At 43.4% G+C, this 26,647-nt stretch overlaps 1 protein-coding gene across 2 annotated transcripts; it reads right to left on the bottom strand.

Moving 5' to 3' along the window:
* Positions 1-13,983: 13,983 nt before the first annotated feature.
* Positions 13,984-26,240, bottom strand: LOC148359053 (janus kinase and microtubule-interacting protein 3-like). 2 transcript variants are annotated; one of them, XM_088346041.1, is made up of 23 exons: positions 25,888-26,240; positions 24,217-24,412; positions 23,918-24,160; positions 23,236-23,475; positions 22,374-22,532; positions 21,958-22,065; positions 20,978-21,133; positions 20,791-20,910; positions 19,761-19,796; positions 19,618-19,689; positions 19,370-19,474; positions 18,309-18,440; positions 18,156-18,239; positions 18,035-18,097; positions 17,000-17,098; positions 16,828-16,926; positions 16,700-16,759; positions 16,345-16,410; positions 15,992-16,060; positions 15,720-15,797; positions 15,460-15,663; positions 15,259-15,384; positions 13,984-14,114 (listed from the first exon to the last, which is right to left on the bottom strand). In XM_088346041.1, exons 2-22 carry the CDS (start codon positions 24,379-24,381, stop codon positions 15,268-15,270), a joined length of 2,475 nt encoding a protein of 824 aa, XP_088202167.1. In that variant the 5' UTR covers positions 24,382-24,412; positions 25,888-26,240; the 3' UTR covers positions 13,984-14,114; positions 15,259-15,267. The 2 variants fall into 2 exon arrangements, with proteins under 2 accessions (XP_088202167.1, XP_088202168.1); XM_088346042.1 differs by having other exon boundaries at positions 16,706-16,759; positions 25,888-26,239.
* Between the last annotated feature and the right edge of the window lie 407 nt (positions 26,241-26,647).

Below are 26,647 nucleotides of genomic sequence, written 5' to 3'. Positions count from 1 at the left end.
CCCCCCCTTACGTATTTTTCGATATTTTCGACATACTAACCCCTTTGTTTTTTTTCCACATTTTCGACACACTACCCCCCCTTACGTATTTTTCGATATTTTCGACATACTAACCCCTTTGTTTTTTTTTCCACATTTTCGACACACTACCCCCCCTTACGTATTTTTCGATATTTTCGACATACTAACCCCTTTGTTTTTTTTCCACATTTTCGACACACTACCCCCCCTTACGTATTTTTCGATATTTTCGACATACTAACCCCTTTGTTTTTTTTCCACATTTTCGACACACTACCCCCCCTTACGTATTTTTCGATATTTTCGACATACTAACCCCTTTGTTTTTTTTCCACATTTTCGACACACTACCCCCCCTTACGTATTTTTCGATATTTTCGACATACTAACCCCTTTGTTTTTTTTCAACATTTTCGACAAACTACCCCCCCTTACGTATTTTTCCATATTTTCGACATACTAACCCCTTTTTTTTTTCAACATTTTCGACACACTACCCCCCCTTACGTATTTTCGATATTTTCGACATACTAACCCCTTTGTTTTTATTCCACATTTTCGACACACTACCCCCCCTTACGCATTTTTCGATATTTTCGACATACTAACCCCTTGGTTTTTTTTCCACATTTTCGACACACTACCCCCCCTTACGTATTTTTCGATATTTTCGACATACTAACCCCTTTGTTTTTTTTCAACATTTTCGACACACTACCCCCCCTTACGTATTTTTCGATATTTTCGACATACTAACCCCTTTGTTTTTTTTCCACATTTTCGACACACTACCCCCCCTTACGTATTTTTCCATATTTTCGACATACTAACCCCTTTGTTTTTTTTCAACATTTTCGACAAACTACCCCCCCTTACGTATTTTTCCATATTTTCGACACACTTCCCCCCCTTACGTATTTTTCCATATTTTCGACATACTAACCCCTTTGTTTTTTTTCCACATTTTCGACACACTACCCCCCCTTACGTATTTTTCGATATTTTCGACATACTAACCCCTTTGTTTTTTTCAACATTTTCGACACACTACCCCCCCTTACGTATTTTTCGACATACTAACCCCTTTGTTTTTTTTCCACATTTTCGACACACTACCCCCCCTTACGTATTTTTCCATATTTTCGACATACTAACCCCTTTGTTTTTTTTCAACATTTTCGACAAACTACCCCCCCTTACGTATTTTTCCATATTTTCGACACACTACCCCCCCTTACGTATTTTTCCATATTTTCGACATACTAACCCCTTTGTTTTTTTTCCACATTTTCGACACACTACCCCCCCTTACGTATTTTTCGATATTTTCGACATACTAACCCCTTTGTTTTTATTCCACATTTTCGACACACTACCCCCCCTTACGTATTTTTCGATATTTTCGACATACTAACCCCTTTGTTTTTTTCCACATTTTCGACACACTACCCCCCCTTACGTATTTTTCTATATTTTCGACATACTCACCCCTTTGAGTTTTTTCCACATTTTCGACACACTACCCCCCCTTACGTATTTTTCGATATTTTCGACATACTAACCCCTTTGTTTTTTTCCACATTTTCGACACACTACCCCCCCTTACGTATTTTTCCATATTTTCGACATACTAACCCCTTTGGTTTTTTTCAACATTTTCAACACACTACCCCCCCTTACGTATTTTTCGATATTTTCAACATACTAACCCCTTTGTTTTTTTTCCACATTTTCGACACACTACCCCCCTTACGTATTTTTCCATATTTTCGACATACTAACCCCTTTGTTTTTTTTCAACATTTTCGACAAACTACCCCCCCTTACGTATTTTTCCATATTTTCGACACACTACCCCCCCTTACGTATTTTTCCATATTTTCGACATACTAATCCCTTTGTGTTTTTTCGACATTTTTCGACATACTAACCCTTTTGTGTTTTTTCGACATTTTCGACATACTAACCCCTTTGTGTAATTTCAACGTTTTCGACACACTACCCCCCCTTACGTATTTTTCTATATTTTCGACATACTCACCCCTTTGAGTTTTTTCCACATTTTCGACACACTACCCCCCCTTACGTATTTTTCGATATTTTCGACATACTAACCCCTTTGTTTTTTTTTCCACATTTTCGACACACTACCCCCCCTTACGTATTTTTCCATATTTTCGACATACTAACCCCTTTGGTTTTTTTCAACATTTTCAACACACTACCCCCCCTTACGTATTTTTCGATATTTTCAACATACTAACCCCTTTGTTTTTTTTCCACATTTTCGACACACTACCCCCCCTTACGTATTTTTCGATATTTTCGACATACTAACCCCTTTGTTTTTTTTCCATATTTTCGACACACTACCCCCCCTTACGTATTTTTCCATATTTTCGACATACTAACCCCTTTGTTTTTTTTCAACATTTTCGACAAACTACCCCCCCTTACGTATTTTTCCATATTTTCGACATACTAACCCCTTTGTTTTTTTTCCACATTTTCGACACACTAACCCCCCTTACGTATTTTTTCCATATTTTCGACATACTAATCCCTTTGTGTTTTTTCGACATTTTTCGACATACTAACCCCTTTGTCGTTTTTCGACATTTTCGACATACTAACCCCTTTGTGTAATTTCAACGTTTTCGACAAACTACCCCCCCTTACGTATTTTTCCATATTTTCGACACACTACCCCCCCTTACGTATTTTTCGATATTTTCGACATACTAACCCCTTTGTTTTTTTTCCACATTTTCGACACACTACCCCCCCTTACGTATTTTTCGATATTTTCGACATACTAACCCCTTTGTTTTTTTTTCCACATTTTCGACACACTACCCCCCCTTACGTATTTTTCGATATTTTCGACATACTAACCCCTTTGTTTTTTTTCCACATTTTCGACACACTACCCCCCCTTACGTATTTTTCGATATTTTCGACATACTAACCCCTTTGTTTTTTTTCCACATTTTCGACACACTACCCCCCCTTACGTATTTTTCGATATTTTCGACATACTAACCCCTTTGTTTTTTTTCCACATTTTCGACACACTACCCCCCCTTACGTATTTTTCGATATTTTCGACATACTAACCCCTTTGTTTTTTTTCAACATTTTCGACAAACTACCCCCCCTTACGTATTTTTCCATATTTTCGACATACTAACCCCTTTTTTTTTTCAACATTTTCGACACACTACCCCCCCTTACGTATTTTCGATATTTTCGACATACTAACCCCTTTGTTTTTATTCCACATTTTCGACACACTACCCCCCCTTACGTATTTTTCGATATTTTCGACATACTAACCCCTTGGTTTTTTTTCCACATTTTCGACACACTACCCCCCCTTACGTATTTTTCGATATTTTCGACATACTAACCCCTTTGTTTTTTTTCAACATTTTCGACACACTACCCCCCCTTACGTATTTTTCGATATTTTCGACATACTAACCCCTTTGTTTTTTTTCCACATTTTCGACACACTACCCCCCCTTACGTATTTTTCCATATTTTCGACATACTAACCCCTTTGTTTTTTTTCCACATTTTCGACACACTACCCCCCCTTACGTATTTTTCGATATTTTCGACATACTAACCCCTTTGTTTTTTTTCCACATTTTCGACACACTACCCCCCCTTACGTATTTTTCGATATTTTCGACATACTAACCCCTTTGTTTTTTTTCAACATTTTCGACAAACTACCCCCCCTTACGTATTTTTCCATATTTTCGACATACTAACCCCTTTTTTTTTTCAACATTTTCGACACACTACCCCCCCTTACGTATTTTCGATATTTTCGACATACTAACCCCTTTGTTTTTATTCCACATTTTCGACACACTACCCCCCCTTACGCATTTTTCGATATTTTCGACATACTAACCCCTTGGTTTTTTTTCCACATTTTCGACACACTACCCCCCCTTACGTATTTTTCGATATTTTCGACATACTAACCCCTTTGTTTTTTTTCAACATTTTCGACACACTACCCCCCCTTACGTATTTTTCGATATTTTCGACATACTAACCCCTTTGTTTTTTTTCCACATTTTCGACACACTACCCCCCCTTACGTATTTTTCCATATTTTCGACATACTAACCCCTTTGTTTTTTTTCAACATTTTCGACAAACTACCCCCCCTTACGTATTTTTCCATATTTTCGACACACTACCCCCCCTTACGTATTTTTCCATATTTTCGACATACTAACCCCTTTGTTTTTTTTCCACATTTTCGACACACTACCCCCCCTTACGTATTTTTCGATATTTTCGACATACTAACCCCTTTGTTTTTTTTCAACATTTTCGACAAACTACCCCCCCTTACGTATTTTTCCATATTTTCGACATACTAACCCCTTTTTTTTTTCAACATTTTCGACACACTACCCCCCCTTACGTATTTTCGATATTTTCGACATACTAACCCCTTTGTTTTTTTTCAACATTTTCGACAAACTACCCCCCCTTACGTATTTTTCCATATTTTCGACACACTACCCCCCCTTACGTATTTTTCCATATTTTCGACATACTAACCCCTTTGTTTTTTTTCCACATTTTCGACACACTACCCCCCCTTACGTATTTTTCGATATTTTCGACATACTAACCCCTTTGTTTTTATTCCACATTTTCGACACACTACCCCCCCTTACGTATTTTTCGATATTTTCGACATACTAACCCCTTTGTTTTTTTCCACATTTTCGACACACTACCCCCCCTTACGTATTTTTCTATATTTTCGACATACTCACCCCTTTGAGTTTTTTCCACATTTTCGACACACTACCCCCCCTTACGTATTTTTCGATATTTTCGACATACTAACCCCTTTGTTTTTTTCCACATTTTCGACACACTACCCCCCCTTACGTATTTTTCCATATTTTCGACATACTAACCCCTTTGTTTTTTTTCCACATTTTCGACACACTACCCCCCCTTACGTATTTTTCGATATTTTCGACATACTAACCCCTTTGTTTTTATTCCACATTTTCGACACACTACCCCCCCTTACGTATTTTTCGATATTTTCGACATACTAACCCCTTTGTTTTTTTCCACATTTTCGACACACTACCCCCCCTTACGTATTTTTCCATATTTTCGACATACTAACCCCTTTGTTTTTTTTCAACATTTTCGACAAACTACCCCCCCTTACGTATTTTTCCATATTTTCGACACACTACCCCCCTTACGTATTTTTCCATATTTTCGACATACTAACCCCTTTGTTTTTTTTCCACATTTTCGACACACTACCCCCCCTTACGTATTTTTCGATATTTTCGACATACTAACCCCTTTGTTTTTATTCCACATTTTCGACACACTACCCCCCCTTACGTATTTTTCGATATTTTCGACATACTAACCCCTTTGTTTTTTTCCACATTTTCGACACACTACCCCCCCTTACGTATTTTTCTATATTTTCGACATACTAATCCCTTTGTGTTTTTTCGACATTTTTCGACATACTAACCCTTTTGTGTTTTTTCGACATTTTCGACATACTAACCCCTTTGTGTAATTTCAACGTTTTCGACATACTAACCCCTTTGTCGTTTTTCGACATTTTCGACATACTAACCCCTTTGTCGTTTTTCGACATTTTCGACATACTAACCCCTTTGTCGTTTTTCGACATTTTCGACATACTAACCCCTTTGTGTTTTTTTGCCATTTTCGACATACTAACCCCTTTGTGTTTTTTCGACAGTTTCAACATACTAACCCTTTTGTGTTTTTTCGACATTTTCGACATACGAACCCCTGTGTTTTTTCAACGTTTTCGACATACTAACCCCTTTGTGTTTTTTCGACATTTTCGATATACCAACCCCTGTGTTTTTTCTACGTGTGTTTTTTTTCAACGTTTTCGAAATACTAACCCCTTTGTGCTACTTTTAACATTTTTGACAAACCAAAATATTTGTGTTAAATATTAATATTATAGAAATATTAACACATTACGTCTTTTATTACAATTACAAGATACTAAGTCTAGTCAATTCATATTGAACCCCTTTTAGTTTTTTTTTCCATTACAACATACTATTCCCTACTTCTTTATTACAATATTTTAGATGTACTAATCAATGTGCTTTTTTTTGTTTTGTTATTTTAACATTTTTAACATTTTATACCCCTTTGTGTTTTTTTCTGTCATTTTTTTGCCTCTTTTTGACTGACATTTTTGAAATTTTTGACATAGTAATCCCTTTGTGTTTTTTCAACATTTTCAACATTCTAACCCCTTTGTTTTTACCCCTTTGTGGGGTTTTTCTACAACATTTATAACATACTAACAAACCCCTTCTGTAATTTCTGGGACATTTTTGAAATGCTATCCTTTTATGTGACCCCAGAAGAGCCCATTAGAACTTTTTAGAGTTCTAGCTGGTGATCGGAATGAATGGAGAGGTGTTGTAAAAGGATAGTGGGGTGTTTAGACGTGTTGTAAGGGATGGGCAGGGCACCTGTATGATGCTGCAGGGGTAAACCAGCGAAAGCTGTCGGCCCTGCTGTTGAACAGAAGAAGAGTGTTTTGTGTCACCCCGACCCGAGTGACACGGTCGGTTTCTCGTGTCCCGTTTCACCTGGAGGGACGAAAGCATGACCGACTTGGGTGCTGAGGTGCTTCACTTGTTTGGCTGTTTAAATGCATGGTCATGGTCCCCAAAAATGTTTGTGTGTGTTTTATGCTACTTTTCCCTCTTTTTATTATCTTTGTTTTTGTATATTTTTGTCTTGCTGTCAGACACCCCTCTCGAGGGATATGACAAGGGTAGATAGAAAGATAGATCCTTTTATGTGCCGTTTTGTTTACCTGACACGTTTACCCTATGCTTGTCTTTTGTTTCTTGCTAAAAAATGAGTTGTTTTTTTTTCGGCTTGACATAGAAACTCCTTGCATGTTTTTTGTGACAGCATACTAACACCATACATGTTTTCTGACTCGGCTTAATAAACCTTTACGTGTCACTTTTCACCTGACATGCTAACCCATAATGTGTTATTTGGTTTACTGGACCATATTCGTCTTGCCTCGTGCTAACAACTTAGGTGGGGTTTTTTTAAACTCGACATACTAAACCCTTACGTGTCGCTTTTGACTTGACATGCTAACCCTTTACTTGTCTACTGACTTATGCTAACACCTTGCATGTTGTCTTCGCCATGACATTCTAAACCCTTATGCATTTTATTGACTTATATAGATACATATAATGATTCATATTGATGATTTCATGCAGTGGCATTCTTTGTGTACACTTGCAAATATAACGACAATGCAGAAGAGAATGCCCGAAAGGGAGCGGGAGCAATAAAACGCAAGAAATGCCAGCCGTGATCTCAAACATACAAATGTTAAAGCAAATTGCCATTCACAGGAGGCGCCAGACACGCTTTACACTTCAAAAGCAACTCATAAACAACAAATAGCAGTTTACCAACAGATGGAATACATTTAGAACCGTCTTACTACGCTGAATGTAGTGCATAGTAGCGGTGCTATCGGAATTCATGAGCAGCACTGGCAAAGAGAAGAAATGGACAATGTCATCGTAACAATAGACCAACAAAGACAACGGATCTATATTCTAGAGCCCACAAAAGTTCATTCAGTGCCAAATGTGACCAGACCAACTATTTTTGAATTGGTTTTCACTTTCAGCCGTAAAATCTTCCAGAGTTTAACAGAACGTACAGACACACAAAAGCCTTTAAGAGTTGTTTGAATTCTGCTCATTTGAAATTCTCCGTCGCCTCTCAAACGATGAGCCCTTGAATTTGAATTTCAAAACTAACGCTAGTATTCATGTAGAAGTATTTTCTGTAGTATTCCTGTCGCAATATTTCTGTAGCAGTACTTTTTTTACTAGGGAATTACTAGAGGGGTGTTTTGTAGTATAACTGTAAACACATTTCTATAGTATTTCCATAGTCGTATTTCTTCAGTGTTTCATGTTACTGTACTCATACTTATAATTCTGATGTAATGTTAGTTTAGCATTTTCAAAGGTGAATTTTAGTATTGTACCTGTAAAAATTTGTAAGATTCCAGTAGTTGTATTTTTAAAATGTTTTAGTCATCTTCACGATATCTTTGGTAGAACTATTTCGTATTATTACTGTAGTTGAACTTCTGTAATATCTATGCAGAAGTATCCCCAAAATATTATTTCTGTCGTATTTTTGTCATCTTTCTGTAATATTTTATATTGTATTGTGTAGTAGTATTTTGTATAAGTATTGTGCTATAGTAGTGTTTTTTCTTCTCAAAATGAAATGCAATTAATAAATGAGGTCCCTGATTTTAGGCACTAAATTTGATATCTAGTTTAGTAATCATTTTGCCCTAGTTTGCCCACCCCTGCCCTAAGAGCTGTCACTTGTGCAAGGTCATTAACCCCCACTAGATGGAGCCACCTTGGCGGGAGAGGCTCAAGTTTGCTCTCTTTAGTGAACCAAAAGAAAAGATTACATTTATCAAGACTGACCACCATTTTCGCGGAACAGAGTGCGCTTGTATTCGTTCTACTTTTATGCATACAATTGTAGAGTTTGCCTGCAATTTATGCTCGAAATCCATTACTGAGACTTTGATGTACATACAAATGACAAAGACGACTTTGCCTTACCTGGAAAAGGCACTTCCGTTCAACAAATGAGACGCGGATGCATTGAAAAGCCTGACACTTGACTCAAGGGACCACAAGAGGGAGCTAAAGCGACACCAATCGCAAATACAGAAGAGCGGCTCAGCAATACGCTAGATCAGGGCTGGGGGAAACGCTACAGATTACACTAGAGTAATACTAGAATACAACGAGAGAAACATTAAGGAATACAACAAGTATACTACTAAAAAAACAGAAATACTGCAGAAAAAATATAAAAAATACAATAGAAACACTACAAACGACTATGATGGAAATACAACAGAATAACTAGAAAAAAATACCACTACAAAAATGTTACAACAGAACTACTGCTAATATATGACAATAAAAAGGTTACAAAAATACAACTACAATACAACCACCGTTACAACGAAAATTCTACTTGAGAAATACGACCCAAAAACTGCAAAAATACAACTTCAGATAGTTGCCCAGGCCTGTTCACCTCAAATGCAAGCACCTTTCAAACCACAAAAACACAACATTAACATTCAAGTATTTTCCAAATATTTCAAGCGCTAGTACGAACCCTCATTAAAAAAAAAAAAAAAAAACACGATTCCAATGCCCTCCACCTTAGACAATGCACGAGCATGTGTTGTGCAATCCACAGTCAGGAGGAAAGAAAGAATCCAATTCCGACCTGGAGTAGCGCCACCTTGTTGTGGAAGTGATCAGGCGATGTCCCTTGTTGGCTCCAATGAGTCCGGGTCGAGGTAGGTAGGTTTAGGTCTCTCTTGAGTTGTTCTGAAATAATTATCATCAAAAGTTTTTTGCTTTATTTCCCCCATAAAACTTGCAATGTAGTTTTCAAAAAATGAGCTTTTTTTGTGCTTCAAATCTTTGTACTGTGTTTATCATAATTACAATCCAATTCATGGAGGGAAAGGTTCAACGATACAACGATCGTGGCGGTTACGGGCAAAAAGTATCGTATCGGACCTGTATCAATACTACCCTTTGTTCATTCACTTGGATGGGACGGATAAAAGAATTCGACCGGGCTCACGAAAACGAGCCAGCATTTTAATTAATTTAATACCAATAATAAGAAAACAATATGCACAAATGAGAAGAATATTTCGTTTTAAAACGGTACTATAATAGCCTCTTTTTTTTCAAACTACAGGGAACGTTGATTTGATTGAAAATGTGATCTTTTTCCTACAAACAAAGGTACATTGTGTCATATTTGAGCACACATCTTTCTTAGTTCTATAAAACTAAATGACTCTAAATAGTACGGCAGAAATACTAACAGAATCCTACAAAAACACTGCTGCAGAAATACTAGAAAAATCGTACAGAAATACTACAAAATTCACACTACAGAAATATTACAAAATGACTACTGCAGAAATATTACAAGAATACGCTAACGTTTACATTATCAATGATGGCAATGGTCCTTATTAAGCCATAATAAACCACAGGAACGCAACGTGGCAACTGTGTACTAAATGCAAGACAGACGATGGAGAATAAAAACAAAGATCATTTGTGTAAACAGTCATTTACCAAGTCAACAACAAAAATAATTCTTTTTTTATTATAATAATACAAAATATCATTTGGCCCTTTTTAGTTCTTTACTAAGGAAATACTACAAATAGAACTGAGGATATACTATAAGAGTCTAAGCCAAAGACTGCCGGAGAATGACTACAAGAATAATACAGATACTACAAAATGACTACTGCAGCAATATCGCATGAATACTACCGCAGAGATACTAGGAGAATACGCTAATGTCTACATTGATGACAACGTCCTCGTTGAGCCGTTAGAAACGTCACAACGCGGCACCTACTGTATGTATTAGCTTTAAAAGCGACTCATTACAATCAAATCAAAGGCAATGATCGTTAACAAGTTTTAAACATAAACAACACAAAAAAAGCATTTAACATCGGACTTAGTTCTTTACTAGGGAAATGTTTCAAATAGAGCCGTAGAAATACTATAAGAATCCTACAAAGAATCGTTATTTGGCACCGCAACCGTTTTGAACATGAAATGAGCGCCAAAACACTTACATTGAAAGCAAACGTTATTATTTGACTGCGTCACGGACTAGAAGAGGAACCTTAAATGGCGGCCACTCGACTCGGCAAAAGCATCAACCGTTCAAATCATCAACTGTTCCATTTGTGAACGTTGCACAGAAAGCAAACGAGGTCAAATGTTAAAAAAAGACATCTGATTCGCATTTGAAATGGTATCATCCGTTTTTTAACGAGATTATTTTATAGACTACAAAAGTAACCTGAAATGGCGGCCACTCGTCTCCCCAAAGCATTAACCGTTAAAGGCATCCACTGTTAAATTGTGAAAGTTGGTCGGAAAGCAAATCATGTCAAATATTGAAAGTAGAACTCGTTTGAATTTGAAAATGTTATCGTCCGTTACAACGAGCATCGTTATCCGATATGCTTCACAGCAACAAAGTCGCCAACAACTCGGGTAGAAAGTTTTGGTGGAGATTTACCGCAAGTCGCCTCGATGAGATTTGTTGTTCTTCGTAGCCAAAAGGAAGTTTTTGAAAAGAAAAGATTTTTGGTCTTTTTTTTTTTTTGTCGTTTTTTGGAGAAGGTTGCCATAACGGCTTTCTCGGGCAAGTAGCAATGGCGACCGCCGAATATCTGCCTCGGCGCTCGCTCGGCGCGGAGAGATACTGTCGCTTCTTTGCTCCGTTTTCGCAAACCTTTATTGAAACAGGAAGTCGGAAAACCTTTTTTCCTTCGTTAAAATCATTTATTGGACTGTATTTACTACAATGTGGTTCGTATCCAGATTTTAGCTTTTGATTGAAATCACGAATCCCATGTTTAAGGAACGTTTATGATCAAATGGAATGACACAAACTGAACATTTTAAGGTGACTGGACGTCTTTGCTTTGTTTTTGCAAAACCTTATCGATACGGGGGGTTATACATCGCTTTTCAAACATTCTAATCATTTATTTTACTACATCGTGTTATTAAATGATCACGTGCTTTGTATCCGATTTTGACACTTGATTGAAATAAAGAATGACCTATTTAAGGATCTATTTCTAGCGGCCTTTAAAGGGGGTGACACATGCATCGGATCCAGGAGCGTTAAACCCGATTCATTGCACAGAGGGCCGAAACTCAAACCACACTTTTGTTCGCGGGCCGAACAGGATCAATATTTGATCAATACACTAAAACTTGCGTTTTTTCCTTTAACGAATATGAATTCAACACAGACAGGAATATTATTCCAGAAAACATAAACGAGGAATAATTCAAAAAACACTGCATAAAAATATCTCCTGTCAAAACCATACAAATTCAACATTTGAATAAAAATGGAACTATAAAGAAAGTTGGTGCTTTCACTTTGGAATTTTACTTCGGTGCCGGGTCCTCATATTCTTCTCGAACGCTTCAACTTTCTTTATCTTCTGCCACAAGCCAGACAGGACCCGATAACGTTCGTTGAACACATTTTATTAAAAAAGAGAGCAGCGCTCGCTTCCGCCATCCGATGATCGTCGGACGCGGGTGGCTGAAGGCAGGAGTGCGGAAGAGGCACTTCCGCGTCGAGCGAGGGTCGTCGCGGGTGGCGGGAAAACTGGTCGGTAGCCGGGGACGGTCTGACGCCGGTAACAGGAAGCCGGGGGGTTTAAAAAGTGGCAAGGAGCCAATCGGCGACCGGGGCTGTTGGCGCCGACGGGGCAGCCGCGGGTACCCCGAATCGGTAATCGTGAGCATTCAGGTTTTTCAGCTTAATCTGATGTCTTGTAGTGCCGTTTGACATCAAATCCCTTGATTATGGCCACATAGGCTCCACAAAGAAGACGCCGGGTTAACACGCATGTCGGATAACAAATATTCAGCCTCCCCTCAGTTTCGAAAGGCCCCGTTTTCCGAATGGGCTTCTGCCCGGCCGTTGTGAGGGTTTAGCATCCGCGTAATGCGCAGCCACAGGAACGTCACCCTGCTTTTCTCCGTTTAGCCTTTTTGTTACATCGTGATGGATAGAAGTGCATCCCCGGCGTTACGTCTCCGCTTCCTGACACTAAAGACTCACTGTTAATGCGCTCGTCGGCTTACGTGTTGTTTGTCCGTCGAGTTTCAAAAGTGGCCGCGCTCGTCAGCCTACACCTACCTCGATGGATGCGGGAACAGTTTTGAGAAGTCTTATGGCGGCAGCAGAAGCGCTGCATTGTGGGATATGTCGTATGGGAGTTATCAGCTTTTCATAGAGCCGGGTTATTATAGCGGATGTATTTAAAATGCTTTCAGGGGTCGGATATAACGGGTCAGGTGCAATCGACATTTCGTTCTGTGTACATTGTTACACAGAATGACAATACAAGGAAATTATTATTATTATTATTATTATATAATGGTACGCAGGGCCATAAGTGGCCCGCCGGCCGTGAGTTTGACACCTAGTGATCATGTGAAACGCTCACGTTTTCAGCTAGAAAAAACTAAATTCACCCCGAAAACGACTGCTAAAAGACAACAAAAAAACAACCGCCGAAAATCAACCGAAGAAACGAGCCCATAAATGGTTCAAAGAGGCCCTAAAACAACTGGTAAAAAGCAAAAAAATACCCCAAAATAGCAGAAAAATCCCAAATACAAGCAAAGAACTGTCATGGAACGTGAAGTGCACCGCATATGAACGTTGAGTGTGAAAATTCAGTAAGTTAACAGGCAAGAGTGACAGTCTGGAAAAGTGCGTCCTTGTGTATTATCCGTAGTTTCCAAAATATTGCGATCTTTGTGAAACAGCAAATTTGTTTCGTTAAATTAAAGATTTTATGGTTCATTTCTACATTTTCGTTTTGATGTAAGCGACTTTTAAATCTAAAGAAACGTAATAACGAGAAAATCAAAGGAGCTGTTTTTTTTTCTTTTCAACCATTCCGTTTCCAGAGCGTTTCTCCTCACTAGGGGGCGCTGAAGTCCATCCAATCTCTAATTGGCCACCGGGAGCCCTGGACTGATTGCAGCCAATCAGAGGGTATACACATGAGAGACACACTCCTGATGATCTTGAAATCAAAGATTTTTCAAATAACAAAGACTCTTCATTAGTATACAATTTTGACACAATTTTTATCTTTGGAATTCATCTTAATTTGCGGCGAAAGGAGAATCCCTCCAATTTGGTGGTACGTGTAGCTATACGGGGTCGGCATCCGGGCTACAAAGTCTTTGAGACGAGTCAGCGGGAAAAGAAAAGACTTTATTTGCACCTTTGAAAAGATCCACAACGCACTTTGCTCGAGACAAAAGGCAGTAAAAACCATCAGCACCCGACGTCCAAGTTTGACGTTCTTCGTCGGTCGAGTCTTTCTTCGGAAGAGAAAAGGAAGAAAGAGAAAAAGGAAGAGAGAAATCAAAGAAAAGCAAACTTAAACCGCAGCCGAAATCATTGATTGGGCCGATCGGGCATCAAACCGTGACAACGGCCTCAATATGATATTTCAAACCACAGCCGTAAAATACCATCCCGTGGGTTTCCCCGTGCTTTTTTTCCGGTAGACGTGCTCTCCTGAACTAGTCGCCTCAAAAACAGGACCCAAAACCGCCCTCGCAAAAACAGACTGAGGAAAACGACCAAACGACAAAAAAAATGAACAAAAACGTGACCGAAAACACATCGCATACGACAAAAAAAATGAACAAAAACGTGACCGAAAACACATCGCATACGACGTCAAAAACAAGCAAAAAACACAAACAGAGGGAGGCAGTTACAAACATGGCCATAAACACATCCCCCCAAAAAAAAAACAATAGAAAGCCAAGAACAACCCCAAAAAAAGCAGACAAACTGACAAAAAAAAACGTCGAACAACAAAATAAGACCACAAAAGAAAGATAGATAGATAGATAGATAGATAGATACTTGATTCATCCCCTAAGGGAAATTCACATTTCCAGCAGCATCCCTTCGCTGAGAACAGTACAATATTAAAGCCAAAAGAATACAATATACAAATACCCAGTGTGGCGTGCAAATGCCCACTGTAGCATGTTATATAGAGTAACTAAATAGTGCTACACAGAATACATATTGCAGAAAGACCAAAAACATGCAATAAACATCACCAACAAGAAACCAAAACTGACCAAAACACGGCCAAAAGACATCTCATAACAGGCCAAAAAAGGGACTGCAAAAAAACGGACCCCCAAAAAACAGACTCCATCATCTTTAGGATTTTAAAGCTATTTTGTAATGTATTTCGTTGAGATTGCTAGCAGCTTAATGGTTTCTACCCATGGTTCGTGGGGTCTACCACGCTCTCCTTTCGTCGTGTTTCCGTTTGACTCTGTTTCGACATGAAGCGGAACCCGGACGCTATTCTCTGCACTTTTTCCAAGAGGTGTTAAGCTAATGCTCAAATTGGGTGCCGTACACACATGGAGAGCGGGAGAGATTTTTTCAATTTGTGAATGTTTATCACGAAAGAAGAACGGGAGTGTAACTCACCGGCCGACGTTAGGACCAGAGAATAAAGGCTAAGGAGAAGAACAAGAAGAGAAAGAGAAACTTCTCCTCCAATTCTTTGAGCTGTCGTTTTTGAGCTTCGATCGTTTCTTCCAATTCTTTGTTCCTCTGCGACGGACAGGTGAGGTCAGTGAGGGGGCGTGGCCAAAAAGGGCAGGAGACCGGGATCGGCCGGCCGCTCACCTGTAGCGTGACTCGCAGCGAATCCATTCTCTCTTTGAGGATTTGGGCGTCTCGTTCCCTCAACTCGCACATCACGCCTCGCTTCCATTGGTCCACGGAGCTCCGGAGCCCCTTCCTCTGCTCTTTGGTCAGAACCCCGCCCGCCTCGGAGTCCTCCTCCGATCGGAGGGCTTCGTAGAGCATGGCCTCCAGTTCCAGGATTCTCTGCGCCAAAGTCCCGGTCCGTTAGCGGTCCGTCTGGAGGTTTGAGTCGGCCTTACCTGGTGAGCCTGATCCGCGGAGCGCTTTCTAAAGTCCAGTTCTTCATCCAGGTATCCTTTCTGCTTGCAGAACAGGTCCTGTCGGAAAACGGCGCACGATCGGAGGATGCTTTTGTACGCGGGCGTGCTAAAGTCTTTCGGACTGTGGATTTTGGACATCCTCGACCCGAAAAGAATTTGGATCAATTCAGGAGTTCATAAGTGGTAAGCCCTGATAGTTTATAGTTTGATGCGATAAAGAGCTGAGGGTTTTCGGGGGCCTTTTAACCTACCTTCTCACTTTGGATGTCCAACATCTTCTGTCCAAGGGCAGACTTTGTCACTTCAATGGACTCCAACCACTGAGGAAGGAGTTTTATGAGATTACAAAACCACAAGCTGTGTTTGGGTTTGTGGGCTACTATTGTGGAAAAGAGCAGTATACTTTGTGAGAACTTTAAGGACGTGACGTAAGGAGCCTAGCGGGTCGAAATATTCGGTCTTGACCAAATTCGGATCGGTTTCTTCTTTATGAAACCGTTTTATAACCAGAGTTCGTAGCAAAACTAGTTTTTTTCCTGCTTAGATCCTTTAAGCCAACACTCTTTTTTATCAGAATTGAAGATCAATGATGCACCAATACTACCTTCTCAGCCAGCGTGAGGACGGTCCTGGCCTGGATCACGGCCACTTGCTCCTCATTGGTCAGATTCTGCATCACATGATGACAACGGGGTCAACAGGCTCATATTTCAAATCCCGCTCCCGTAAAATCCCGCCCCGCGAGTTTCCCCATGCTTTTCCACTGGTAGACCGGCTCTCCTGAACGAGCTACAAAGGTTTCAAAATTTCTTATGAAATAACGCCCCGTGAGTCTCCCGATGCTTTGTTTCCTGGTTGACAAAGCGCCTTCCCTATTTACTCACAGGCGGCCTTGTAATAGACAACTCCGGGTGCTCAGAGCAACCGCAGGTAGGCCAAAGAAGGAGAGCGGGACATACACTTACGGCGTTATCGCCCAGGATGTCCAACCTCTTCATTAGATCGCCGATGACGATGTCCTGAAAAAAGAGAGCGGTTGACGGCGGTCGGGCTTCGGAGTGAGCGGAGGCAGCGAAACCTTACGTACGGTCACGCCTTCCGCCTCGCAGTAGATCTGCAACGGGCTGGCCGTGTCCGAGAAACACACTTGTGGAAATTTCAGGACGGGGGAGCGCCACTCCCGTTCCTGAACACAAACAGGAATTTGGTGTCCCGGGTCCCGTAGTGGCCGGCGATACGGATTTTCCCAGCGGCATCACCTCCAGCTCCAAGATTCGGAACTCCAGCAGCTCGTTTTGGTCTCGGACGTCCTGCAAGTCCATTTTCAGACGCGCTTCTTCCGTTTCCGCCTGCCTGATCTGAAAGGTAGGGGATCTTTTCTACATGTCTTGTGTAGCATGGATTCTCGCCGCTCCGTAAAAGTGCCGCTTCCTCGGCCCCTGACCCACGTTTTCCGTTTGCCCGCACTTTAAGCGGCCTCACAATGCTTGGACACGGCTCTCGTGTCAGGGTCGCTGTGTTTTCTAGGTATGCTTCAGTTATACTCTGTTTTGGAATAAAGTGGAGCTCGGACGCTACTCTTGACTCAGAATAGCTACGAAGACTGAACAGCCCAGTGGCCTTGCGTTAGCGTGGGAGGTTCTGGTTGCAAGGTTACAAGGATTTTGGCCTGTTGGAGCTGTACTAAACAAAGGAGTGTATCGTCAGTAGCCATATTTTCATATTTTGGGCTATCCACGGAGCGCCTCACGTACACAAGGGGCGGCGCATATTTTGTTTCGCAGCAAAAGTCAACAGTAAAAGAATATGAAGTGGCGATCCAAACCCTCTCTCCCTCATTCTCTATTCTCTTCTCTCCCCTACCTCTCTTTATTAGAGCCGACAAGACTTCTCTCAGTGGGGAGAGAACAGCAGTTTTAAAAGACGAAAGAACCACTGAGAAAGAATTCTACACCGGTTTCCCCAAATGAGATGCTAAGTATCGTGTTATAGGTGCTATGGCGGTAGGACCTTCTCGATTTGGGCGAGGCGATCGCCCGCGCGCCGCATCGTTTCGTGTTCTCGTAGACGGCCGCCGGCTTCTCTCGAACGAGAGCCGTCTTCACGTCGGAGAAGAAATAAGGCAAAAAGTCTGATCCGGGACGTCCCGCTTTCTACGCCGATGTCTACTAGACAGAGTAACGCAGCGCTTTTGACCGTCAGTAAGAGTGACGGCGTTGTAACGGCGGGCCGCGATTGAAAAAAGATGACTGTTTCCGACACTGTTCCTCGCACGGTTAGTCCGTCTCACTCACCTTTTCCAGAAGCTGCTGGTTCCTCTGATACAAACGCTGCTTCTCCTCCACCCACTTGACATCCTGGAAGGTTTGGGAGCAAATCAGGCGGCCGTCGCAGACCACGCGTCGGGGGACTTACTTGGCCTTTTTCTCCGAGCGCCGACTCCAGATCCGCGACTCGGCTTTGATACCGGGCCATTTCCAGCATCAGTTGTTCCCGGGTCTGCGGGACAAGGAGTCCCGATGCCCTTCTCTCTCGTAAGGAATTGGCAGGCGAGCGGCCGGCGCTCACCTTGATTTCCTTCTCGGCGTCCAGGCGACCTCCGCCGGCCGTCTGGGTCAGCAGAGCGTAAGCTCGCTGCAACGCTTGGTATTCTCGCGTCAGCTGTCGGTAGCGAAGCTCCGCCTCCTCGCCGAGGCCGCCCTGACCGGAAACCACCAAATCCCTTTCTGAGCGTCGAAGTTCTTCCTGGAATATCACTTGAGGACTATTGCCAGAGTCTAGCATTTGTCTGAATGACAATGGGGTCCGGACCATAGCACAAAATCGATCTGAGAAGGATCGCATCTCCGGCCTCTGATTCTACCTAGCCAGGACTTTGACAGCGCTTTATCAAAGAAGCTCACTTGTAGATTTTGTTTATATCACAGGAGTGTTCAAAATATCGCGCGTTTAAAAAACTTCAGGAAGCGGTTCAACTGTAGTTTCTGATTCCATCAATGCAGAACCTTAACCGCAGTTTATCGAGGCCTCGGAAAAAGTACAAAAAGCTCGCTTTAAATATCACTTGCACGCTACCGCTAGAACGAAGCCTTTGTCACGACAATGTCCGGAATATTCCGCCACTTTAAAGTTTCCGATAGTAGATCATGTCCAGCCTCGGATTCAACCGGCCCAGAACTTCCACAGAGGTTTGACAAGGTCTGAGAAAAAGTATGAAAATGTCAAATGTCACATGCACACTATTTTCTGATGTAACATCCATTGCGGCTGGGAGAAGGCCCCTTACTCATTTGCGTTTGCCTGAGGTTTTTGAGTTTTTCCTGGCCGGCATGACCTTTTCAGACCAGGGGATGTTGTCGTGGCTGCTTCTGCAGCACTTTGAGATTTTTCATAAGGAGGGACTTCAAATGAGTGTGACCCGACTTTGTTGTTTTTGTCGGTTATTTGCGTCGCGGTGTCAAGCTCACCGGGTCTTTGTCGTTTGTTTCAGTTTTACTCTGTTTTGGATGAACGAGGAGCTCGGACGCTCATCTTGACCGGGCTTTTTTTTTCTCTAAGAGGAGTGACGCTGTGTAGCGCAAACAAAGGAGAGCAAAACATGAGCCTAGACCGGTAAGAACTGTAGGTACCTCTTCCGGTTCTGTGTCGGGGGTTTCGTCGGTGTGAAAGGACAAAGACGAGGCGTCCGAGTCCACCGAGGCGTCTTCGTCATAGCCGTAAAACGTTTCTATGACCTGCGGACAAAAGCAGAAATGTTTCGGAGATTCCGTTCACTTTGCGTGGCCGTAATCTCGGACGACACGATCCCGATCGACGCGATTTTGTCACGGACGGAGTGCCGGAGGTTTTCCTGGAGCGGGCGGCGGCGGAGTCTCACCCTGCAGCCCCGGACCTTGGTTCTCCTCCGCAAGGATTCTCGACGTCTGTATCGCGATAATAAATCTCTTTCCTGCGGAAGCCAAGACTTCAACGGATCGGCCGTGTCACTAAATGGACCTTTAGCACGGGAAGCTAACTCACCGTGACGTTTTTGACGTGGCCTCCCGTTTCCAGAGTCTGAAAAACATTTGAAAAAGTAGAAAAGTCAAGCGAGTCCAAGAAAGGACACGATCGTCTCGTTTCAATATGCGTTGTTTTTTTTTGCAAAAGGACGAAAACAACGACAATCTCTTTTGGGCTAATACCATCCTTTTCCGACAACGAACTGCTGCATTTTTGCAACATTTTAAGCAACGCGGCCTTAAATACGCCGCGGCTTCTTCTTGTTTTCGTTTGAAAAGTTTTCATGGCAGCACCGAGGAAAACAGCGACCCGCTCTCTTCCACAACTCGTGCGCTTTAAGTACAAAACACCGCAAACATTTATGATGCCCTTCTAGAGGAGGAATTAGTCATTAACAGACCAAAATTGGGGGTTTAACGTGACTTATACTTACTTCCCTCGTTAACATTTTTGCTTATTTATCCTTGCAAAAAGGGGAAAACAAACTACAAAAATCGGACAAAAATAACCGCATCCTAAAAACGACCAAGAAAACATTAAAAACAGGAACCCAAAACACTACAAGAAATAACCCCTGAGAAACGGACCAAAAATCATTTTTATAAAAAACCTCAAACAAGGAAAAAATGACGAGACACCAAAATTACGACCAAAAAACCACCCCGGAAGAAAACAACAACAAAATGACAAAACACGACTAAAGAAACCCGAGCCAAAAAAAACTACAATAAAAAAAAAACAAAAAAGACTTTCAAAAAAACTGAATAAAACGCGCTCAAAAACAAACAATGAAAGCCTTAAATTGCAATCAATTTTTCCCCCCCAATAAACACAAACAAACAAACGAGTCAGATTCTTAAACTTGGGCGTGCCTTTCACCCAGGTGAGCTCAGCAGTCGGGAATTGATGGTAAAATGCGGCTGTGTGTTTGCGTTTTCCTTTGTTTTGGATGAAAACGGAGCTCGGACGCTTATCATACAAACCGAGCAAGTGGATTTTGTTTTTGTGTAAACGCTCCAAAAACGCTCGTGGACGTGACGACGGGTACCTTGGACAAATCGCGGATGACGTGCCGCTGCTCCGCAACTTGAAGTCGCAAAAACTGGATTTCGCCGTCGTCGTCGTCGTCACGCGATCGGTCCAGATCGTTGAGCGAACTCCGCCTCCTCTGCGGACAAGAGAGGCGGTTTCAGCGTCCGAAGCGGCTATCCGTGCTTTGGGTCGGCCGCGGTTACCATGGCGACCATCCGCACGTTCTCCTGCGTGACGAAGCGCACTTTGTTTTCCAGGCGACTCAACGTCAGCGACAGTTCTTCCTTTTTCCGCCGCAGACTTTTGTTTTGTTCCACCAGAGGAACGAACTGACTCTCCGTTTCTCGCACTCGCTTCAGCTGACGAAAAAGCACAAACGTTATCGCCATCGATGGAAGCGTATTCGGATTTTTTTATGCGGGAGAATTATTTCCTTCGCCTCGGAGGACAAGCCGGCTAGTCCGAGCCGGGACGGCTAAAAGACTCCCGTGTTTGAAATGTGTCGCTATGAGGCGGCAGGAGCCGTCGCCACACAGATCGCTTTGAAATAGGGACGTGTCGTTGGCGGACAGAAGATATAGATCGCAAAAGTGGTGTCGGAGATCATAACGGCTGTGTGAGGAAATATAACGGTCGTAAGCGAAGCGAACGATAGGATCCGGGTCCCCACCGATCGAGAGCCGGCTCCCTTTGAGACAGCGACGCGCCGTCCGTTAACGTAAACGCTCTACGAGCCGGCTCTTTCGAGTGAACGACGAGAGCCGTGTCCCTCGCCGATAACGACGCGGTGTTCTCAAACATGAGCGGCTTTTTGAATCGAATGACGGGAGCCGCCTCACCACCAATGATAACTCGACTCTTCGTGAGATAGTGAGGCGTCGTTGGCGAAAGTAACGGCTCTTTGAGCCGGCTCCTAGAAGCGAGCGACAGTAGTCGACTCCCTTCGAGATAATGACGCGGTGTTGGCAGAGGTAACAGCTCTACGAACCGACTCTTTCAATTGTACGACGGGAGCCGGCTCCCTTCGAGATAGCGACGTGTCGCCGGCAAACACGACGGCTCTATGAGCCGACTCTTTAAAAAGAATGACGGGAACCGGCTCCCTTCGAGATAGCGATGCGGTGTTCGCGAACGTGCCGGCTCTACGAACCGGCCTTTAGTGGTGAGCGACGGGAACGATTACCAGCGCGTTGCGCTCTTCGGACAGCAGAGCGTTTCGATCTTCCAGTTTCCTGATGGTGGCGCTCAGCTCGGCCATTTTCAGATGAAACCTTCGGGTGTCTCCGTCCTCCTGACAACCATCGACAACACGATTAACAGATAGACGTGAAGTCGGGATGATCCAAAAAGACGCCGGGCTACGCTCGTCACGTCACCTCCGTTAGGTCAGTTTTACTCTGTTTTGGAATAAAGCGGAGCTTGGACGCTAAACTCGACTTGAAGCTTCCGCTAAGATCACGTGATCTCTTCGGCGCGAATACAAAAGCAATCGGCTGACCTCGGTGACGACGACGGCCACGCGCTTGGGTGCCGACCGTTTATCGTCGGTGACGTGATCGGCGCGCTTGGCGATTTTGCCCCGAGGGGGGGCGGGGTTACCGTATGACTGACGGCTGCGGGGGGGTAGTTTAGCCCCTCCCTCTGAGCGTCCCTCTGAGCCGAGATTTGCTGCTGAAGGCGGTGGGCGTGGCCGGCCTGCAAGCCTAGCGCTTTATCCAAAACGCTAACCGCTCGGTCTTTCAGTTTGATCTCGTCCATCTGGACATACCAAAAGGAGGATTTTTACCTTTTCGCTTTCCGACATTTGAGAAAATCGAAACAAAAGTTCCCTGCGAAAAAATACAAAACATGAAGCGACCCAAAAAGGACCCGGCAAGCCATCAAAGATTAAATAGGACATTTAAAAACAACCCCGAAAAAAAAAAAAACGATAAAAACAAAGACAAAAAATATGACTGAAAGGAGCCCATAAAAACGACCGGAGGAAAAGGACTGAAAATCAATCCAGAAATGACCATAAGACAATGAAAATGACCCAAAAAACCCGACTTGAAACATACAAACAAATAACACTGAAAACAACTGAAGAATGACACAAAATAGACTGAAAAACAAACTGAAAGCCGACCAGAAAAAAGAGCAAAATACAGCCCAAAAATGACTGAAAAATACAAAAAAAACCCGAATGAGAAACAACAAAAAACAAGCCTAAAAACATGGAAAAATGACTGAAAAATAACCAAAAGTGCACCAAAGAGTGACCAAAAAAGCTGAAAAACAAGTTAAAAAAACATCCTGAAAATGACACACAAAACAAACTCAAAATATGACAAATATAATATAAAGGAGCTGAAAAGAAATCAACCTAACACAACCAAATATAGAGCAAAACAGAGCACCCAAAACTCGCTTAAGGAGCCAAAAAACAACAGGCCAGGTACGCCAAAGAGTTCCTCCGTACCAGTCGTCGTATTTCTCTTTGGCAGTCTCTGGCGTTGCTGGCCAGTTCCTCCTGGTGGCGCCAGTGCGCCGATCGCAGTTCGGCTACTCTGGCCTGGCAGGCCTGCTGGGCCACGTTAAGGGCCTCTTCCAGGCTTTTCTTGGCGTCGCGCTGCTCCTGAATTTCCTGTTCGAGGCGCCGCCGTTCCACTTCCCAACTTCGCCGGGCCTCTTCGGCCTCTGCCAGCGGGGCGCTCCTCGCCTGAAGAACACAAAAACCCCGATCGGAGCGCCGTGCCCGGGGATATCGCCGTGCCTACTGTACAGGGAGACGCGCTGGCCGGAAGCGCCGTGAACGCTCAGCTTATCCTGCCCACGGTTGAATTCAGGGTCACTTGGAAAATTCCACTGCACTCAGACCCTGTTCTTTAAAACCACACCCTTATCTTGTAAAGTACCCCCCGAGGCTTTCGGAATTAATCCTCGGTTTGTGTCACAAATTCCATGGCGTCGGCTTCGTGACGAAACCCTAAGCTCTAACCTTAAACCTGAACCCCGATCGTCCAGGGAGTGAAAATAAGGCCGATCGATAAACTCCATCGAGGGACTCGTTTCCACGTATTATCAAATGTTTTCCTGAACCGGCCACAGATTTTCATATTTCGAGCAACGCTCACGGAAGCGGCCCGCGGGTATCCCGCTACCTTGTCGGCGGAGGCGTCCCTCAGGGCGAAGACCGAAGCCTGGAGTCGGTGGATCTCGCCGTCTTTGACTTTGATGACTCGCATGAGCTCGGCCTCGTGTTGGCGCAGCAGGGTCTCCCTGGCCAGGCCCACTTCTTTCTGTTTCTCCTGGTGGAGTTTGCTTTTGAGTTCCGTCAGGGCCACGGCGGCGCGGTGATGCTCCGCCTTCACTTCCTGACTCTTCTCTCTCTCCAGGCGGCCCACCTGAGCGAGAAAGGGGCGATCACCTTTGCGCCGGGACGGCGGAATCCCACCTTTACCTTGTTCCTCTCCTGCTGAAGTTCTAATTGGACGTGGGTCAGTTTGGTCCTCAGCTCCTCGTTGGCGGCCCGGACGGCGGCCGCGTCGTCCGCCCTGGGCCCCTTGGCGGCCCCGTCGACCCCGTCTCCGCCCCTCGGCGGGCCCCCGGCGGCTCGCTTGGACATTTTGGCGGCTCAGCGTTCACCGCGCTCGGACCTGGAAGGCGTACCATTTCGCGTCTGCTCGTCGGACACCGCCCCACGATTTCCTTTCGGCTAAAATCCCACTCAACTGGAATTTTAGCCAAAAGGAAGGCTAGGTTCACAGCGCGGAGCGCGAGGGTCAATTCTGACGTTCGGGTTGGTGTTTGGGTCCGCCGCCGTCGTGGATCCGTCCTCTGGCTTCCTTCTCGGCGGCAAAAGAGTGACGTCTGCCGCCTATCGACGACGCGCAGGCCGCACCGATAGGTTTGGAGCGTTCACGCGGCGGCCGCGTTCCCAAAAATCCTCAACGTATCGGATTCAGCGGCACGTGCGAACGCGGTCGCGCTCGTGTTCCGTTCGAACGGATTTTAGCGGATCGGATTCGGGTCGCGTGTGTACAATAAATCCCCATTTCCCCGCCTTGTGAACCTAGCCTACGTCAACATACGTCACGTGGCACAGTTGTCGGAGGTGGGCAAACTACGGCCTGTGGGCGACCTGGAAAACGAACTGAAAAGACACTAACATTTGAAAATGGCCATCAAAATAAGAAAAAAAAATCAACTCCAAAGTTGACCAAAAGTTGATCCAAAAACGTTCAAAAACGACCCGAAAAAACGACCCGAAAAACGACCCGAAAAACGACCCGAAAAACGAGCAAAGCACCGGCAAAAACACCTCGATTGCTTAGCGAAAATGGACTTTTGACGTCTTTAGCCGTGCATGGGAACACAGTCAAAATGGGGTTTTGACATCTAGAGCTGTTTTGGGGAGCGAATGAGTGAAGCGGACTCGATTCAGTTTTCTTCGTTTAATGCGGGGTCTATCGACTGGCAGACAAAACGGTAGCGATTTCAAGCATTTTCAAGCTCTTTTTAAACCTTGAAATCACAACATTGAAATTCAAACATTTGCAAAATAAACGACCAAAGACGATCAGAAAAGACCAAAAAATGACCCCGAAACGACTTCAAAATGACTCCAAAACGCTGAAAGCACGTGAAAACATGAAAGTGCTCACTCATTCACTCTCACTCACAATCTCATTCCGTCACTTACTCACACTCTCGCTCTCTCAATAATGCACACTCCCATGCACTCACTCACACTCTTTCTTACTCACTTGTTCACCCAGTCATCCATCCACACACTCACTCACTCACTCACTCACCCGATTACTCACAATTTCCCTCTCACTCACGCACTCGTTCACCCATCCACCTCAACTCATTCATTCACTCACTTACTCACTCGTGCATTCTCTCATCCTCCCTCTCACTCTTTCATGAACTCATTTACTGACTTTTGACTCACTCTTTTACTGAGGCACGCTCTAACCCACCCACCCACTCACCCACTCACTCATTTACTTATACACTCACTTAACCACTCTCTCTCTCTATCTCTCACTTACTCACTGACTCAATAGCACTTACTCTCATACCCACCGACTCACTCACTCACTCACTCACTCACCCACTCACCCACCGTCCTATAGGGAGCCAGGAAGTGTGCATCTTATCCGTGCGCGTGCGTTTGCTGGCTTAGCGGGAGCGCGTGCACGAATGGACGTCCGCCGTGAGCGTCCATGTGTGCGGGGAACATTTAACTAGGAAGTGGTTCTTGATCTTGTTTCGGTTCGTGGTCCCGGTCCCGGTCCTGGTTCCGATCGCGGTTGTGTTTTGGAGAGGGCTCTCTTCCGCATCTTCCTCCTCGTCGTCATCTTCCCAGCATCCTCACCTGTGACGTCATCGTCCTGGAAATGGCTCCTCCCGGTGGACATTTGCCGTCGTTGCAGCAAAGTGGCGCTAGTTAGTAGTTTGCGTTTTGATTTCTTTTTAGAATGTTTGAAAAAAGAATTTGAGCCGCAAACAGACCAAATGATTGAAAGAATGGAGAACCTTTTTTTTTACTTTTTTATAAAGTGTAAAGAGATGAGGCTAAACAGGGTCAATGATGTAAAAAATGGAGAACCAAATTAAATAAGGATGAATACATGTCGAAAATGACCAAGAACGGTACAAAAAAATTGTTTAAACGATTAAGAAAGAACTGAGGATAATGAAAAATCACTTAAAAAACGAAAGAAAATTCTAAAAAATATGGAAATCGTAGTGGAAAAACAAAGAACCGTTTTGGAAAAGAATTCCGCACTGTACAAAAAAAGGACTACTATCACAGAGTTATAATAAAAATGATGGAAATTATATATATATATATATATATATATATATATATATATATATAT

This window comes from Urocampus carinirostris, chromosome 10 (genome assembly GCF_059441175.1).
Source record: "Urocampus carinirostris isolate Australia breed hairy pipefish chromosome 10, RoL_Ucar_1.0, whole genome shotgun sequence".
NCBI classification, from domain to species: domain Eukaryota; kingdom Metazoa; phylum Chordata; class Actinopteri; order Syngnathiformes; family Syngnathidae; genus Urocampus; species Urocampus carinirostris.
This window is presented reverse-complemented; position numbering and strand designations above follow the sequence as displayed.